General features: G+C 52.7%; 2 protein-coding genes across 3 annotated transcripts in view; both read left to right on the top strand.

Annotated features, from left to right (window-relative positions):
• The window catches only part of C10H4orf50 (chromosome 10 C4orf50 homolog), a 92,041-nt gene extending 83,998 nt beyond the window's left edge, over positions 1-8,043 (top strand). Inside the window, exon 13 of the mRNA XM_028882348.2 lies at positions 780-8,043. Coding sequence (XP_028738181.1) covers positions 780-866 — 87 coding nt within the window. The 3' untranslated portion in view covers positions 867-8,043. The remainder of the gene's footprint in view (positions 1-779) is intronic.
• Positions 8,044-12,419: 4,376 nt separating this feature from the next.
• Positions 12,420-18,844, top strand: part of Crmp1 (collapsin response mediator protein 1) — a 58,168-nt gene continuing 51,743 nt past the window's right edge. Inside the window, exon 1 of one of the 2 annotated variants that reach the window (XM_028882354.2) lies at positions 12,420-12,891. In XM_028882354.2, the coding sequence (XP_028738187.1) occupies positions 12,511-12,891 (381 nt within the window). In that variant the 5' untranslated portion in view covers positions 12,420-12,510. Of the gene's footprint in view, positions 12,892-16,184; positions 16,513-18,844 lie in introns of those variants that run through there. The other variant, XM_028882355.1, reaches the window with a different exon arrangement.

Here is an 18,844-nt window from a genome sequence, read left to right on the forward strand (position 1 = left end):
TAGCCTGCTCAGATATCAGCGTCTTCAGGCATTCCCCCAGCCCCATAGCTACCTTTCTTATTTTTCCTTCCTTTCTGAATCCTCATCATGTCCAGGCCTGTGATGGGGCTCCCCCAACATCCCTCCCTCCTCATGGCACACAGCCCCTCTGTTCTCTGTTCTCACCTTACTGGCTTCTCTCCACAAGACCCTAGTACAGACTGCCTGGCAGTCTTCTCTCATTCACGTTCCTGCTATGCTACCTCCACGGTTCCTTCCTGGCACTGGCAGTAACTGTCCTGCTTCAGTTACAGCTGAGATGTGCACACCTCTCTCGGTCCCCTCCAGCTCACTGGAACCACCACAGGGCAGTCTGTAACTTCTGAGCCTGACAGAGGCTAGGGTGTGGTAACTCTGCTGACAAAGCAGTAAACACATCCCTAAGACCCTGTTTCTCTCTTCCTTCTGTCAGTTCTCCAACCTTCTTTGGACCATTGGCCTCTATGAAGGCCTCATGAACACTAGAAAGCCTGTGTGCACCAGACTTGGTCACGTGACACTTCCATATGGCACTCATGGCTCACAGACACCCCAATAAAGAGGCTGCTCTCTGGAAACACTAAGCAGCTTCTTTTCCTAGAGGGAGCAGCTGGAGAGTTGTCCTGTAGGCCCTGTGCACGTGGAGATACAGGGCAAGCCCCCGGCAACCCGAAGGCTGGACCATCTGGACAGCTCTCTGTGTAGCCACATGGGTGACCTGCTCCCTTCAGAGACTCATCTTCCTGCTTTCCCTGTTGCAGGAAAGAAGACAGAACCATCAGGCACATCACGCTGGAAAAGATGAATGGCTGTCCCAGATGACCAGTGGAACAGAGGTGGCCTTGTGATTTACGGTCCTTTCAAGAGCTGAGTTACAAGCCACGTCACCACCCCCTACCCCAGTCATCGTGAGGGGATGTTTCTGTCTGCACAAGACCAGTGAGAGCCCCAGAAGCCCTCAGAATTGCCATGGAGCAATGGCAGGATCCTGGGATTTGGGGTCCCCAGGCTGGCTGTGTCATTTGCACAAACAACTTCACTTTTTCAATGTCTCCTTCTTAGCCTGCTTGGGAGTCTTTCTGTCTATCTGACAGTCATGTATGATGGTACCAAAGCTGGCAAGTCACCCTGACACTTCAGGATGGTGGCTCGTGTTTTGGAGCAACTTGGAGTTTGTGAACTATCTTCTGCTCACCTCCCTGACGTCATTCAGGACTTGCTGCCTCGAAGCACACACAGTATCACTGATGTCTCTTCCACCTGCGGTGGGTGACAGAGCCCACAGGGGATGGTTGTAAGGTGACCTTGGTGACGATCTGGACATCATGGAGGTTCTACAGAGTCCCAGGCTGAATGGAGGTCTCGCCAGTCCCAGGAATTGTCTAGGGAGAGACCCCCAGCTGTCATCAGGTTCTCAAAGGAAACAGACTCAGTATTAAGCACCCTAGTCTAGTAAGGAGAGAACTCCACAGGGGATCCAGACATCTGACTCTGGTCCTACCTTGCTGGTGACCTTTAGGCTATTCCTTGGCCTCCAGGGTCCTCAGGTCCTCACTTGTGTAGCGGATGCACCCACAGGCTTTCCAGTTCACCGGCAGCTGTAACAGTGCCCAGTCTGCAGTCTATCCTGGCATCATGGCTCAGTCCCTCCTGGTTATGAGCTCCTGTTGCTGGTTTCTCCCAAGGATCAGGTTCTGGCTACTGGGAAGACTCCAGGTAGCCTCCCTGCTTCCAGGAGGAGGGAAGAGAGCTGCTTATCCAAGCACAGGCCACTTCTAACAACTGTGTCCTCCACTTGTCCCCTAGGTAGTCACAGCATCCCAAGCAAGCAACCCATACCAATGCCTTGTCCTGTTTCTGTGTCCTCATCTAGGGACTTCGCTTCCTTGTGTGGGTGGGGCATTTCCCTTCAAGTTCAAAGGTGATGGGGCTGGCTCATTCTGGCAGATGGGTATCCAATAGGACCATTTGAGATCTAAGCAACCCCAGGAGAAACAGGACAACCAAGATTAGGCTTGGATAATCCTCCAGGAGCAGCTCCTGGCCTTGCTACTGTGTGTCCAAGTAGATGGTAGGAGATGGGTGGATTCAGCAAGGGTATCTTGGGCTTGGGAAGAACCTGGGGCTTTAGTCAGTGAGGGAGGAGTAGCAGAGAGGTGTCATAACCTATGTGCTCAAACAGAGACTCTAGCAGACACAGGCTATTCTTGGAGGGTCTGGTCAAAAACACGTCTCTGTGACTTGTGATTTTGATTAGGTGGAAGGTACAGAGTATAAACTTAGTGTCTTGACTATCTCAACCATCCGGGTCACTGCTCATCCACACACTCAGTGCTCTGAAGCCATCACCTTTACAGTCTCCAGAGCTCTTCTGTCATCTCAACTGAAACCCTGTGTCTGTTACACACTAGCTCCTTTTCCTCTTTTCCCAGACCCCGGCAACCCCATTTCTCCCCTGACTACATGTCTCTCTTGTCTGATTGCCCTAGGGACCTCATGTAATATGTATCCTGTGACTAGCTTCTTGGATTCCATATGACATGTTCAGAGTCTGTCCATGCTAAGTTATGCTAAGTTACGTATTGACAACATTGTTTGTCCTCTTACCCAGCAGTGACGCTTGGATTTCTGCTACCTTTTGAATGTAGTGAGGGATGGTGCTGTGAAGATGAGCACGCACATATGCTGATATACACATATATACATATATAAATTTGGAATTAGTAACATTTAAAACCCAAGACTTTTCCTAGGAAGTCAGGACATTTGAGTTTTCCAGGAAACTGTGGGATCTGGCCATTTCGCTCCCTTAACCCCTTGTCTTCTTGACCACTGTGGGAGCTGTGTGAGGTTGCTCTGCTGTTCTCCAGTGGCAAGCACCTGTCCTGGTGCCTTGGGAATAGCCTATTCTCAACCCACTGCAAAGGCCAGCTGGCCGCCATCTTACTGTGATTCAGTGGCGGTCCCTCACCACTGTACATGTTAGTGGCAGTGTAGATATCAGAAAGGGTCAGAGCCTCAGTCTGTGCCCCAGGCAGGGAGTGATGCCACCATGCTCCCTGGGACAGACTAGACCCCATACTGCCCATCCCCACCCCCAGGGCAAAGCCCTGAGCTACCTGAGTCTCAATTCTGTCTGGTGAGGGAACATTGGAGGAAGAGTCCTTTCTCTGGCAGCCCGGAGGAGCAGAGACAGAGGTTGAAGTGTTTAGCGACTGAAGTGCACTTGGAAAGTGCTAATAACAGCTCAGGCCCAGCCTGGAGGCTGGGTGTGCGTAGACGGGGACTCTTTTCCTGTGCTGTAAAGTGGGAAAGGAGGCTTGCACACCCTAGGTCTACTCCCAGGACCCATGAGGCCTGTGGGAAATGAACTTGACTTACACCAGGTGCTCCATATTTGTTGCTTTCCAGTCAGTGAGGCCACATCTGAGTCTCCCAATCATTTTCCCCAGAAAGAGCCACGAAGTCTAGGGAGCACCCTGGCTTTGAATTTGCCTGCCTGATTTCAAACCAGCCTGTAGTGGGCATCCTCCTGGTCATCTGCATAGTCTTCTCAGTACCAGGAGGATAGAATTAGAAGTTCTATCCTCTATCTTGGCTCATAGTTCAAGATCAGCAAAGCCTGTGCTAGGCATGGTGGCACATATCTTTATCCTGGCATTTGAGAGGTAGAGGCAGGTGGATCTCTGTTAGTCTGAAGTGAGTTCTAGACCAGCCAGGGCTACACAATGAGACCTTCTCTCTAAAATACAGTTCTTTCAATACTTCTACCACAAGGAGGAGTGCACAGTACAGGTGGCCTTCGGTTCCTGTTGGTTCACTCCAGAACTCACAGGCACTTGATGCTGTGACTTAATGCTTTCCACATTTTATTTATTCATCCAACCAATAGCATTGACAAAGAGCCAAGCTAACCCTGGGTTCCTGCAGCAGGAGTCCACTGCGGCCAGCCTTCAGTGGTTCTGCTGCATACTCCTTTTGAATAGTCCTTTTCCCTGGCTTTGCCTTCAAGTCACATCCATGGCTGGATGGGGGCTTCTTTTCTTCCTGGGCCAAGTTCTTGATGGTCTGCTTGTCCTGGTGTCCCACTGGTCTCTCTTCCCGCTCAACACTGATGCTATTTCTTCCTCCTTTCCAAAGCCTGGATGGAGACATATGAGGTACCCCCTAACTGGAGGTACCCTTGGACCACACATAGGGGATCCTTTGAGGTCAGACGTGGACCCAGCAGAGTCCAGCCTCTTCCCCTTTGGGCTTTGGATGAGATGGGACACAGATGGAAAAGCCTTTTGTCAACTTACATTCTGTGGAAATAGACCAGATTGGTGCTGCTTGACTTTCATGTGCTAGCTAGAAGACAGAGACCACCTGGCAGAGGAGGGACAAAAGAGATTTAAAGCCAGAGCAACAAGGCTGCAGTGAGCAGTCTGAAGCTCTGACACGGAAGACACATGCTACCCCATTTCCTCACCTGGCAGTCTGGGTTCTAACACACCCACCCACACCAGCATCTGCTGGGGGGCACCGATGAGCAGGCTGCGTACGGAAAGCACTTTGCAGGCTAGAACACAGTGCAGACACTTTGTTCAGGTCATTACTTTGGTATGCCTTTATGGTGTACCTACTGTGTGTGTTGTAAGCATGATCTGTCTGCCTGGAGATGATTTGGAAAATGTCCCTGGACTGAGAAGGATTGCCTGTCAGATGGCTGTACTACACATTCATAGAGTATGACTAACAACAGCCAGAGAGTTGGCATGGCAACGTTTTCCCCTGAACTGCGAGGCAGTATGCTTAAAATAGGTACGCTGGAGGTGTGGCAGCAGCCGAGACGCATAGCTCTGCAGCCTGAAATGGGTGGCAGGCTCAGGGTGGTCATGTCCTTGTCCTTTCCCAGCAGGTCAGCAGTGTAGGGATTGAGATGGTAGACCCAGATACAGCCACTGTGGAAGCCGGAGAAAGAATAGGACTCACTATAAACACCCTTCCTCCCTGAAGCCCAGACTACTTAAAGTGGGACACCATTGGCAAAGGGACCCCAGATGGGACTGAACCTGGTTCTGATCTCTTGTGGACTACTGCCCAGCAGTGCCAGAGTGCAGCTGCTTCTGATCGAAGATGCGATTGATATTCTTGTGGGTTTCAATGTGAATGGCATCATTTAACACTGAGTCTGAGTTCGAGTCCTCCTTTTCTGTGGAGTTCATGTGTGGGATCCTGCTTGGGAAGTCCAGAGTCCTGAAATAGCTTGGAACTCTTACTTTTGGACTGGTCTTGCATGACTGAGGTTTGAATCGGCCTCTCCCTACCTCCCTAGTGTTCAGATCAGCAGAACTGATCAGAAGTTCATGAATCATGATGTTGAAGATGTAGCTCGGCTGGTAGAGTGCTTGGCAAGCATGTGTAAGGCCCTGGGTCCCATCCCCAGCATCGTATACCCTGGTTGTGCTGGTGAACTACTGTGATCCCAGCATTTGGGGTAGGGGGGGCAGGAGGCCCAGAAGTTCAGCTTACCTTCAGCTACATAGCAAGTTTGAGGCCAGCCTGAGAAACACAGGTACTCAAGAACAAAACAAAAGATACCACGAGTCGAGTAGGGTGTGTTGTTACATGCTGTAATCCTTGCACCTAGCACTGGGGAGGTGGAGAGAGGAGGATCCAGAGTTCAAGGCTAGCTTGGGCTATGTGAAACTGTCTTATCAAAATGTTCACGAGCCATTTCGTGATGAGATTCATCTGTGAGTCTGGTTCCCCATCACTGCAGAGGATGAGGACCCAGGTCTCACACAAGAGTGCCCTGGGCTCCCTCTGCTCAGCAGATAGTTGAGTGAAGTGTGTCATTTCAGGGGCGGTTTCTCCTATAAGCTCTGAGCTGCTTGAAAGAGATTCATGGCTTGTGTTGGATTCCAAGTGGAGGGTCTAGAAGGTGAAACTGAGAGAGGCAGCTGGGGAGATAACTCTCCACTTTCAGACAGTGGACCCAAAGTCTCTTCCCCCTGTCCTTCCCTGCACTAAGTTCCCGGATGACGCTGTGGGCTTCCCCTGGGCTCTATTGTATTGATTTTTACTCTCCACTGGGACAGAACTGTGCAGGTAGGAAGTTCCCGTCTTTGGAATATTTGTGACCACAAGGCAGTTTGGTAACGTGACTGCTGGGGCTCCTTCTGAAGCCAGAACACACAGCGAGAGATGGCCTTCACTTCCCTGTGACAAGCCCTGATGATGGGGTCCTGGTGGCCAATCGCTGCAGAACTATCTGAAAATCCAGGGGTTGAAATGTACCTCTGGCAAATTCTTTGCATCCTGAATTCTTCTGGGCTAGAAGTACCGTGAGAGGCAAATCTACCAATTGCTCAATAGACAGAGTGGATTTCTCTCCTGAATTGGTGCCACTGGCCAAGTGTACCCCTGATCGGTGTACGTTGAGATTCTCTGGTGCCTTATAGAGGCAGAGAGGGGGAAATCCCAGGAGTTTGATGACATATTTAGCTTCCTTGTCCATGTAATGAAAAAGTTCATTCATACCTTGAACCCAAGGCTGTTTGGACTAAGTCAGTGCACTGTGAGATTGAAGGGCAGAATTTTCTTTGTTTCATCTGATCTTCACTCATGCTCTGATTTCATAAATCCTGGACGCCCCGCAATCTGACTCTGGCATCATGGAAAGACTGAACCCAGCCACAAGAATAAGGCTTTCTTCAAAAGCATAGTTGTTTTTTATTTTTTTTTATTTTGGTGGTTGCTTCTATGACAAAGGGTGGCCTTATGGTGTCTTTATGTGCTGAGCAAAAGGGAAGCGAAGAATGAATGAGATTATCAAACATGGCTGAAAACTTGATTTCAATTCTGTAAATTGTTTTCATTTCTGCCTGAAGTAATACAATGCAGTGTTTGTAAACATGACTTTGGAGGTGGTGGGGGAAGTGGAAGCTAGGTCAAGTATAATTCTCACTTAGAGTCTTCACTGGGGCAAGTACAAGGCCAGCAGAGGTAGGAAGGTAAATGAGGGGCCAGATGCACACCCTGGGCTTGAACTCTGGCAGGGCCACCAACCAGCTGTGCAAGCTCAGACTGGCTCTCTCAGCCTCTCCAGGGCAACAGTGTGAGGGTGTGAGGGTTAGTGCATGTTTCTGAAAACACTCAAAGAATGTTGATGGATGCCAGGGACTTCTGTCACTCCCTCGAAGGCGAGCTATCTGGAGACACCTTGAGCAAGTCAGAGCACAGGCTACCCCCTTGACCTAGGACTAAAGCTTAGGTTTTTCCCAATCAGCTTTTCATGGCCCATGAGAGAAGCAGGTAGGAATCATTGGCTGGGGTGACGAAGAGAGCCCCTGGCCTTCTCAGTCCTTTGAGGCGAGAACTGGGAGGGAGCAGAAATCACAGAACAGCTGTGAAGCGCAGTAGCACTTGGGAGATTGTGCGCATTCCAACTAGGTCGCAGGCACACAATAACCTTACAGCCCATGCTGGAATCTAAAAGGACTCTTCCATAGCCAGCTTACCAAACCCAAGGTCAAAATTTTGGCAGGCCCATCATGTCCCTCTACCAGTGAGCCACTCTGGTCCACAGGGGTGTGGTCCAGTGACATATAGAGCCCGGTCCTGTTGGGTGTTATCCAACAGGACCCTCACTGAGTGATTGGCAGTGGCTGTCCCATAGCACCCTGCCTGCAGTGTGGTGAACAGAGTGATTGCTGTTTGTCAGCCCTTCCCATCACCACTCAGACCTGTGTGACTCAGGCTAAGTTGCCCCATCAAGATTTCTAATGACAATTCAGTCTTGTGTAAATTAGAGCAGGATATTCTCTTGTTACCCAGAAGTATTTTTCTATGTTAGTGAAATGTATACTTTGTGTAATTTTGTACATTAAAACATATGCTTTTTTCATAATAGAGTTTTTTTTTTTCCTTTTAGTATTTGGTGATGGGTTTGTTACTTAAGGCCTGGTCTAATATAAGAAGACAGTGGGTTCAGGACTCTCTGTTTCTGGTGGGGAATAAACTATTTTCTTGTGAGTCCAATCTACTCAGTACGAACAATGGGACAATATCCTTTCTACCATGTTAATTTCTTATTGCCAAAAGACTACGGGCAAAAGCCAACACCTCTTCTTTTATTTATAGACCCAAAGTCCTCCTGCCTCTACCTCCCGAGATTTTAGGTGTGAGGTCCCGCCCCACAACACTCGCTGATTTTTCAGTTCTGGCAGCCAGAGTCTGAAGTGGGTCTCAACATCAACTTGTGTTGGCAGAATGCATTTCTTTCGGCTCCCATAGAAGAATATATCTTCTTTTCTTTTCCTGCATCTAGAGGCTGCCTGCCGGGCTTGGCTTGTGGTTCCTCATGCATCAAGGGCAGAACTGTAGCTTGAACTCTCTGCTTCTGTTGTTACATTACCATCTCATTTTGTCCCTCATTCTCTTGTTCATATTTCCACTTGGATGGCACCATCCAGATATTCTACCACATTCTCTCCATCTCCAGATCTTTCATTTAAGCACACCCCAAATCCTCATTTGGCATGTGGGTTAGCACACAGGTCCCAGAGATTGTATGAGCATCATGGAGCAGCTTTCTTCTACACTGTGTATTCTGGGTGGGAGCAGCAGAAGGAGAGGGCATCCAGTACTCTGGATCTGTGACTCACACTGGCATAGATGCATGTGTCTGACACACCACAGGAAGCTTCCCCACCCATTCTGAACATCTCATGTCTCAGATGAGCACATGACTTTGTCTAGAAGACTTACAAAGAGCAATATACCTCTGACAACAAACTGTAATTCCATTTTCTGAAAATATTCTTTTTTCCTCCCCAAACAGGGTCTCACTGTGTAGGTCTGGCTGGCCTGAAACATATTATGTAGACCAGGATGGCCTCAAACTCACAGAGACCCAAATGTCTTCTGCCTCCCTAGTGCTGGGATTAAAGATGTGTGTTACTATGCTCAACAAAACATTCCTTTGATAAATTGTACTTTTTGTATTTGTTTTGTGTAAATGAAATATTTGGAGTTGGACTTGTTTCCTCTGCTACACTCTTGAAGTGTCCCTTTCTGCTAGTACCCTGGAAGGCTTCACAGACTCAAGAGTGAGCTCAAGGTTGGGTCTTCTCACATTTATGGTGTAGTTAATTGAGGACAACTTTTTCTTTGGAGGATGGAGAGGTCACAGCTGTCTGCTACAGGATAGGCTTGATCCAGCATCCTGGATGTCTGTGGCCATCTGCCAGCCACTGTCCCTGGCTCCCTGACATCTACTGGTACATTTTTAGCTCAGTTCCTGCCTCTGTTTTCTGCCTCTGATTCTCTGCTCCACTTACCTTACTGGCTTTGATTGAAGAGATGCTGTGGGAAGGCCTCTAACAAGTCTGACTAGAGGGAGTCTCAACCTCTTTCCTACTTGGAGAACATGGGTGGTAGGTTTACAGTGTGGCCTCCTCAGCACAACAGCCTGAAGGTGGAGGTGGCAAGATTGCCACTGGCATGGCTGAGGAGCCAATGGTGGGTATGGTAGAGCATTCACCAGCACACAAAGAATGAACGATGTGAGTACTGGATGTTCCCCTCTGCGAGGGAGGGAGGAGAAGGTGACTGGCCCAGACAGTGACCACACAGTGATGCCCCAAAGCTGTGCTGGGTGACCACTGCCCAAGGTTACACTGAGGACAAGTCTAACCTCCACGTCCATACTCTCCTGACTATCCTTCCCTCATTCTTTTCTCTCTCCTCTCCCCAGTCAGACATTTTGGGGAGAGCAAGGGCTGATGATGGTTAGAATGCAGCCTCAGCAGGAGACTATGTTTTAACATCCCGACCGTCTCCTTGCCATCTGCGCCTCTAGGCAAAGGATTTAATCTCTCAGCCACATTTTCCTAATCTGGAAAATGAGGCTAAAATAGTATCTTCAGGCTTGCGGGGGGTTGGGGGTGGGGGGGCGCACAGAGCATTCCTGTTGGTAGGGTGCCCCAGGCAGGTGGTAAACACTTGGTGAGTGGAAGCTGATTTTCCTTGCTTCTGCCTAAACTTAGTGCTTCCTCCCATCACACCCTCTAGCTCCACAGATTGGGCTGGCTCTTTCTCATGAAGAAATGGGAAAAGAGCTTTCTTTTTCTTTCTTAAAAATCTATTTATTTGTATATGTGTGTGAATCGTCATGAGTTTATGTGCAGCACATGCACCTTACCACGGAGGCCCAAAGAGGGTGTCACGTCCCCTGGAACTGAGGGTACAGATGTTTGTGAGGTTCCGTGTCAGTGTTAGGAGCAAGCAAGAGCAGTGAGCGCTCTTAACTGCCGAGTTCTCTCTCCAGCCCCTTCCTTTCTTCTTCTGTGTATGTGCTTGTGTGATGTGTGGTATGTGTGCATCTCTCTCTCTCTCTCTCTCTCTCTCTCTCTCTCTCTCTCTCTCTCTCTCTGTGTGTGTGTGTGTGTGTGTGTGTGTGTGCCCACAGGGACCAGAGAAATGGATGGCGTAGGAGCTCCTGGAGCTGTAGTTACAGGCATTTGTGAGCCACCTGACATGGGTGCTGAGAACCCATCTAGGTCCTCTGCAAGGTGGCAGGTGCTTTTAGTTTCTAAGCCATCGCTCCCGGCCCGAGATTTCCCTACCAAGCAATAAGATTTCCATCACCATTGGTAAATCTAGAGGGACTGTGTCCCCCAAAATGTTGACTGTAGAATAGACACTTACTGAGGGCAAGGGCTTTATAAATACTTTTCTGTGTCCCCAGCATTAGTCCCTGTCAAGTATGGGTGAGGGGAGGAAGGAAGGAACTTTCCAACTGCCCACTGCCCACGGATGATCATGAAGTCCCAGGCAGCCGGGCAGCCGTTTGCTTCTCCTGGTTCCTTAATCCCACAACTGAAGGGCCCTACTTGCAGCACAGACTAGCTTGCTCCAGGTGTCAGCTGATGTAGACCCTATGTGATAGAGGTCGTTATCTCAACAGTCATGTTCATTGTCCTGTCCATCCGGGGTTCGCCAAGGTTGTTCAGAGTTCTGTGACCTTTGCTGTGGTGCTGAAGGGACAGCTCCCAGCTCAGGGAAGCCAAGGGAAGGACAGCTGCTGAATGGAGCTTCCTACTGCTTCCCACCAAGCCTGACTGCCAGTTTGGACTTGTCTGCCTAGGGGGCTGGCAGCTTGCGAGCCTTCCGTCCAAAAAGGACAGCTGAGATTCCTAGGCCCCCGGGGACTAGAAAGTCACAAATAAATGAGGGCACTGTGACTGTTGCCTGGCCTCTGAGAAGGGAAACCCCAAGTCTTCATACTTCTGCCTGGTTAGAAAAGCGCCTAAATCTCCAGGCATCGAGCTCCAGGCATAGCTAGAGTGGACTGTACTCAGGATGCAGGAGTTACTCATAGAGGGAGGATGTTGTCTGTCTGGATGATTGCTTGCTCTGTGTGTGTCTGTTCCTGGGTGTCTGCCTCCAAAGCGTTTCTGTTTGAGAGTTCTTCCCACTTCCCTTATGTCTGGTGGGGGATGTGTGTGGGTTCCCTGCCAGCAGTCTACAGGCCAGTATGTGTGGAGGAGCTTTGTGAATTTGCCTTTGGAAATGGGTGGAAATTCTCCATCCTGAGGTGTCGTTGGAGTGTGCATCCAGTATGCAGATGGGTCATTGGTTCATGTACAAGCATTTGCGAGTTAATACTAACATGGCCCCCTTGCTGTGCAGTAGGGACCTCTGTTCCTGAGTTCTGCAGGCTACATTCTTGTATCATTTCCCCTCAGAAGGTCGGCCCTTGAGAACAGGGATTTCATTATACTGTTAGCCCAGTCCTCCGCACTACTAGTCCCAGACCCTATTAGGCAATCAGTGAAGTAGTGGTGAGTGAACCAATGGGGAGCTGGATGTGTATGCCTCTGACTGTGCATTAAGTTCATTTAGCTTCTAATTTTTGTCATGTGGGGTTACCTGACAGTGAGACTCTCTGGTGTGTGTGTGTGTGTGTGTGTGTGTGTCCGTCCATGGTGTGCCACTGTCTGGAAGGAGTGCCAAGGTATCTGACTTGGGTATGTACCAGCTTGCCTGTGCAACTCTCCTGTGTGATGTGAAGCTTCACCGAGTGTGTGTGAGTGTGTGTGTGTGTGTGTGTGTGTGTGTGTGTGGTGTGCGCGCGCGCGCATCGCCCCCACCCCGTCTCTGTCCGCGCCCAGCGCTCTAGGAGGCGGAGAGCCGGGTGTGTGGAGGGCACTGCGGCTGGGCCGCCCGCCCTCCGCGCTGCGGCTCCAGAACGTCACCACCCTCCCCGCCCCGGCCGCGGTCCCCGCCCCCGCGGTCCTTTGTAGCTGGCGGTGGCGGCGGCCTCGGTCACTGCAGGCCCCGCCCCCGCCCCGCCCAGACCCCGCCCCTCGTGGGCCACGCCCCAGTCCTTCCTCCCTCCCTCCCTCCCTGCCCCACCGCAGTCGCGCTTGGGCCGCCGCGGGCCCGCACCGAGGCGCGCAGCGCGGAGCCAGAGGTGGCAAGGGCTGCCCGGCGAGGACGGGGATGGCGGAACGGCGGCGCGCGTGGAACACCGAGGACGACCTGCCGGTGTACCTGGCGCGGCCGGGCAGCGCAGCGCAGACCCCGCGCCAGAAGTACGGCGGCATGTTCGCCGCTGTGGAGGGCGCCTACGAGAACAAGACCATCGACTTCGACGCCTACAGCGTGGGCCGCCGCGGCTCCGCGCGCACGCCACGCAGCGCTGGCCGGTCCGACGCCGTGGGCCTGCCGTGCCCCGGCGGCAGCGAGGACACGGCCAGCGATGTGAGTGAGCCCTCTGGCTCTGCCGTCAGCTCGCCAGGCGATCGTGATGACAGACCGCCGGCGTTGCGCATCCGGTGCCCTGCGCCCCGCGACCTGCCACTCGGTCGGGACAATGGCCAGGTACCCTCGGGGCGCGTGGGCCGGACGTGGGGGGCGGGGCCCTTGGAGACCTAGGGTTTGGGCAGCGCGAGGGCGAGTGCTAGGGCCCATTGCCACCAGGTTCTGGGGACTGCAACGGCCCCTCCCCCGCTTTATCCTACAAGAGGTTCAGAGAGGTTATACGCTAGGCCAGGGCTGGCCAGCATAGCCTCTGGACTCCGGAGGAGTCTCTCAGGTCCAGAAAGCCAGAGTCAGGTTCTGAGAGGGGAAGTAAGTTGCTGCAGCTGCTGCTAAGGGACCTGTAAGATGAATTTAAACCTCATTTCTCCTTCTGGGGTTCTGTGAATAGGGAGCATTCTCTATCTTCCTCCATCCATCTATTCTCTCACTCAGTGATTGTGGAGTGCTTATGCTTCACCCGGCTCTGGGAGAGGTTCACCGAATGACTCGACTCATAAGGCTGCTCCCCGACCCTCCCTGTGGGACGATTTGGTGAAGGGTTTAGATGGTGGGCAGTTAGAGATCATCCAGGGACACTCCCGGATGTGCAAGTTGAAGGGGAATCTGAGATTTGAACTCCGACTTCTGAAAGTGAGGAGGGCTATCAGGGAAAGGCACGGCCAGGGTTTGGGCCCTATAGGTTTTCTTCTCTAAGTTGAGATCTACAAGGCAACATGGTTGGACTGACAGAAGAGTCCTGGACTGGGTGGGTGAGGTCAGAGCCACGTGCCTGGGAAACAGAAGTTGGAGTAACGCTGAGAGCCTGTCCCTTGAGCGCTGGCTGGCCTGGCTAGTCAGCTTGGCCCCACCCTCCAGAAGTTCCCAGGCTGGGACGAGCTGTGGACTCATTTCTAGAATTAAGTTCATTCAAGTAGAGAGTGATCAATAAATGCTTGCTGTTGAGTTTTATTATCATTCTCTTTTTAATTATTTAGCCCTTCTCATTAACGCTATGAGAGGCACAAAATGAATCAAGAGGGAGGGAGAGCTTGAAGAGGACTTTATCTGGACAGGCATATTGGGGAAGGAAATGGGCTGTCCTGTGGGTGGTTGGTATCCTTGCCTCTGGCGCTTTTTCCCTGATTGGGAGCTCTCCGTGGTCCTGAATCTGGGGCCTGGGAGTAGGAGGCGGGGGGTGAGGAGTCCAGCCTTTGCTTCCTTATCCCTTTATCTCCTTCTTGGAAGTTGGACCTCGCGTGGGAAACAGGATCTCTGGCTCCACCAGAGGCTTCAGGGCTCCGAAACCCAGCGACCACCTGAACCAGCCGAGGTGTTTCACCTTCTTTAAGCTGCCTCCATCTGTGACCCGAGAGTGACAATCTGCTCTCAGCTTCCCTCAAGGGAAGTACCGGGGAGGCCAGTGCTCTTTGTGCCTGGCCCGGAGCTGTCCTTGGCTAAGCGGTGGTGGTCAGGGTCATCTACACCAGCTTTGTCTCCAGCTCTGCCAGGGCCGGCGAGGCAGCTGTGCTTTGGTGTTTCTGGACGCTGGTCGCTTCACCTGCTCCTGTGTTCTTCCCTCCCGGGTCCCCTCTGTCCTTTCTCCCCGGCTTCTTAGGGATTGGACAAAAGGCCGCGTCCTCCCCAAGTACTCCCTGGTAGGGATTGTGGAGTGGAGGAGCTCGCGGTCCCTCTGGATAGAGTAATTTACTTTATGAAAACCGCAGGGCTTGGGTTGCAGAGGACTGGGGATCCGGGGCTGGCCTCACCACTCCTGCAAAGGGTGCCCTGGCCCCTCCCCCGCCCACAAGGCTCTTTCCTGGGAGGGAGGAGGGATTTCTACAGCGCAGGCGCAACGTTTGCAGTTGCCAGAGGCTGATGGCTGCAGCGCTTTGTACCGGCAAAGTCTGCTTGGGAGCAGCAATCTGTTTGGCCAGTCGCGAACATGGCTCCTCCCTCTGACTTGCACGAGGCCCAGCCCCTCTCTGTAGCTTGCCTGCCCAGAACCCCCTGACTGACCCCTGGGAATGCCCGGTTACTGGAACCTATGATTTAGTGCTGAGGAAGGGAATCCAGGAGTCAGTTGGAAGGATGCCGCTGCCATCCGCAGCTTCCGGTCATTAATGAGAAGTTAGGAGCCAGAGCACAGGCGAGACTTAATGAGTAGGGAACCCGCACCGACATCTGCCTGGATCTGGCTTCCAGACGCTAATATATCTCATTTTATCTCGGCATATGTGCGTAATTTTACCTCTGCAAGCTTTAGTTTCCTATCTGTAAAAAGGGAAAATCATGGCCTAGTGTGTTCCCGGATATAAGCTTGTTCGCTTGGATCCTATAACCTCACCTGGTCTCTTGCGGTGGTGCGCTAGAGAACCGGCTTTCTCCGTGTGGTGGAGGATGCCAGGCCCCAGCAGGGTCCATAGATTTTTTTTTTCCGTGCCTCACCTTCCGTGGCAACCCGGAAGTGGAGGAGAGTGTCTATGCACAGGGTCAGTGGAGGGAATTGTGCAGGCAGGAAATGAGCTCATTGGTAGGGAAATGGCTTGCTTCTGCCTGGGGGCAGCTGCCCAGTGCTTTGAGGCCTGTTGGGGCTCCCTCATCCATCTTTTGTCCTCTCTTGGTGAAGTTTGGCAAGCCATGTCCTTGCCTTCTTGCTTGTCTCTCCTAGAGCAATATTGGAACTATGGGTCCCCTGGGCTTTGAATACTTACATGAGAGGCATTCTTTCCCTGTCCCCAGAGCTGTAGACACCTTGGTGCCAGTTGTAGCTTTCCAAGCACTCATTGCCGGGCCACTGGACACAATGACAGGACACTGAGAGGAGAGAGCGGATGAAGGGTCAGAGCCCATCACCCATAAATTCGGGCCTCGTCCTTTCTGCTGCATTGTCTCTGCCTGGGAGTAAAAATGGAGAGCCAAGAGAGATGAAGGCTCTGGAGATGGGGCTGGGAAAATGAGTAAGCCGCGATTGAGGTGCTATTCAATGAATGAAGGTATGGACTTGGATATGGTAAAGGGCCCATTCAGGGGACGGAGAAACGGAGACCGTGGAAGGAGTGGCCAGAGGGGTCCTTGAGTGCGACCCTGAAGGGCCTAGGGTGCTTCCAGAAATTAGGGAGAGTGCTAGCTCCCTGCCAAGCACAGGTTACGTACAGAGACTCAGAGACACCTGTGGCGCTGCTCAAGGCCTTTGCCCGCGCACCGGAAGGTTGTTTCTTGCTTTTAAAACAACACTGAATGAACAGCAAATTGTCCTAGTTGCGCGAGCAAGGCCGGGGCGAGGGCGAGGGCGCGGGGCGGGGGTCGGGGGCGGAGTAGGGGAGATCGGAAGGCAAGCGCTTCCTGGTTCGAGCCGAGAGGGGCGAATCCGGTTCTGCTGCCGCCACCGGGAGGAGCTGTCTGTCTTCAGCGCCCTCCTCTCGCCCTGCCTCTCCCTCCTCCTCCCGCCCTCCTTGCCAAGCCGGGAGGTGCAGGCAGCCGGAGCAGCGGCGGCGGGCCGAGCAGCGGGGAGTGGGCAGCGGTGGGCGCCGAGCTTCTGTCCTTTCTTGCATCCCTTTCGGGCCTTTGTCGCCGCTCCCACGAGTATCTCCGCCGGGAGACAGCCGGGTAGGGCGTCAGACAGCCGGCAGGTCCAGCAGCCAGGCGGAGGACTCCAGGGGGGCCATGTCTCATCAGGGGAAGAAGAGCATCCCGCACATCACGGTAAGCCCCCCCCCCCGCCCTGCCGCGGTGCTTTGTGGCGTGGGGGTGGTCGCCATCAGGGTCCAGACCCGTGGGGGGGGGACAGCAGGGGCGCCCCCGGAGGCTTCCTGCGTCGCCGCGAGTGGGGCGGGGCCCGTTTCGCCGAGGCCGCCCCCTCCCCCTCTGGGGACAATGAGGGGGAGCCCCGCATGGCAGGGCGGGGCTGGAGTCTCCGGTCCCTCTCCCCGCGGGCATGCAGCCCCCTCCCTCCGCGGGATGTGCCGGGAGGATGGCGTGGCCGGGAAGGATGCGGAGCTGAACAAAAGAGGGAGGGGCTCGGGGTCCCAGCCCACTCCCTCGGGCTTCAAGCAAGGATGGAGAGGGTGTGCCTGGCCTAGTGTACCTGGTTCCGGCAACATCCCTCCCTTCCACCTTGCAGCCTTCAGAGGAAGGAAAAAGATGTGGTTCTTCACTTCTTGCTTACTGATGGGGTGGAAGGCCGGAATTGGAGCTGCGCCATGATGGAGGCACCGCTCCCACGTCTCACTGCAGCTAAAAATATCCCAGTGGTCCACACTTGCAGCTGCGGCTTCTTAAGGGTTAACCGCAAAGGCTGAGCAGCCCGAAGGTGGGACAGTAGTGTGTGCTGAACATCTGGGCTGTGTGTCCCTGGGTGTGGCCGGAAACAAAGGAGGCCTGATCTCTAAGCTTTGTCTAGGCTGGGAGCTAAGGGTGATGAGGTCAGAAGCTACATCCTCAACTGAGTTTCTGCCTGGTATTAGAACCAGCAGACAGTTGCCCAGAGCTGGCAGCCCAGAGCCTGGGGTGTCAATGCTGGAGCTTTCAGGTGCCGGGAGGCGGGATTCCCAGAGCTGGCATTCCCCTGGGTGAATCTTGAGGTTTGAAGGTGGAGACTTGGTTTGATTCATGCGGGGTTCTGGCTCAGGGTCAGCCCCAGGGCTCCTACAGGGCAGCTTGGGGTGCTGACTTTTCCTGGGCACCTGTCAAATATGACACCCTGCTAGTTTCATAGTCCCCGGGAGAACCTTTCAGGGAAGCACTGTTTGGAAGCAGGGGGAGACTGGAAAGTGAGCTGTGAGTATGGGTGATAAGGAGAGTGGAAGGCGTCTTGGTTCCCCATCTCTGTTTTGCCTTGTCTGATTCTCACCCCTCCTGAACCCAGCTTCAGCTCTGGCCAGCAGACCTCTGTTGAGTTCCTACTTACAGATGTGACTCTAGGGGCTGTAGGCTGAACCATATCTATCCAATTTGTAAGCCCTGTAGCTAGGAGAGGCCCTGGGAGGGAATGTGGTGGCCATTTGCCAGACAACGAGGGAAGAAAGCCTGGGATTATTTGAGCAGGTTCCTGCTGGAGGGCCTGCTGATCTTGGGCCCCTGCCAGGGGAACTGAGGCAGGTGATGAGATGGGGCTGATGCAGGGACTAGAGAGTCAATAGTTTGGGGTCCCCCTGTGTTATATGCTCCTGGCAGATCTAAGCTTCAGGGTGCCAGTGTCTCAGGTTGAAGTTCAACAGATGGCTGCTAGGCAGGTCTGCAGGAAGGGCTGGCTCCATTGGAGTCATTCCTATGGCTCTCAGTCTGTTGAGCTGCAGGGCCATCCCGCTGCGACCTTCTGCAATGGAGATGAAGGGCTCAGCCTTCACACCAGATGGCTGTGGGTATGTGTCCTGTTGTGGTGGCTCTCTGAGCCTCGGTGCTTTGATATCCATAGCAGGTGCCCCCACAAGACTCATGAGCAGCCTGGCCATCCCGGCAGAGCTGTTAGTGAGTTGGCACACGTGACTTGGGAAAGGCTTGGGCACCGCTGGCCTGTCTGCTGCTTTAATCCTTTATGCAAAGCAGGCGATTAACCTACGGGACAATTGCAGAGATGCTACACCAACCTCAGGAGTGGTTCCAGGGAGTATGGTGAGGAGAGATGCAGAAAGGATATCTCAGATGCAAAAAGAGGACCATGAGAAAGCACTTGTTCCTTTGGAGCACATTGTCTGCCTCAACCACAAAAAAAGAAAAAAAAATGGTGGTTTTAAGAGGAAATAGCAAACTTGAGAGGCTCGATGTGAATGGCTCTATCTTGTAAGACCTGGAGACCTTTTGCTAATGGTACATAGACTGTGACGGGGTCCCCTTTTAAAATGCCACTGTGGCTTTCTAAATGCTACAGCCCTCACCTGTTCCCCAGCGGTCACTGGGTAGTTTATAGTAAGTGCCTGGTCTCTGCTAAACACAGGGACATTGGGAAGGAGATGGCCTTGGCTTCCACAGTTAGCAATAATTGACACCTAATCCACAAATGGCCATAAAGGGTGGTGGGTAAGTAAAGGGGATTAAG

The sequence above is a fragment of the Peromyscus leucopus genome, chromosome 10, assembly GCF_004664715.2.
Source record: "Peromyscus leucopus breed LL Stock chromosome 10, UCI_PerLeu_2.1, whole genome shotgun sequence".
Taxonomy (NCBI): Eukaryota; Metazoa; Chordata; class Mammalia; order Rodentia; family Cricetidae; genus Peromyscus; species Peromyscus leucopus.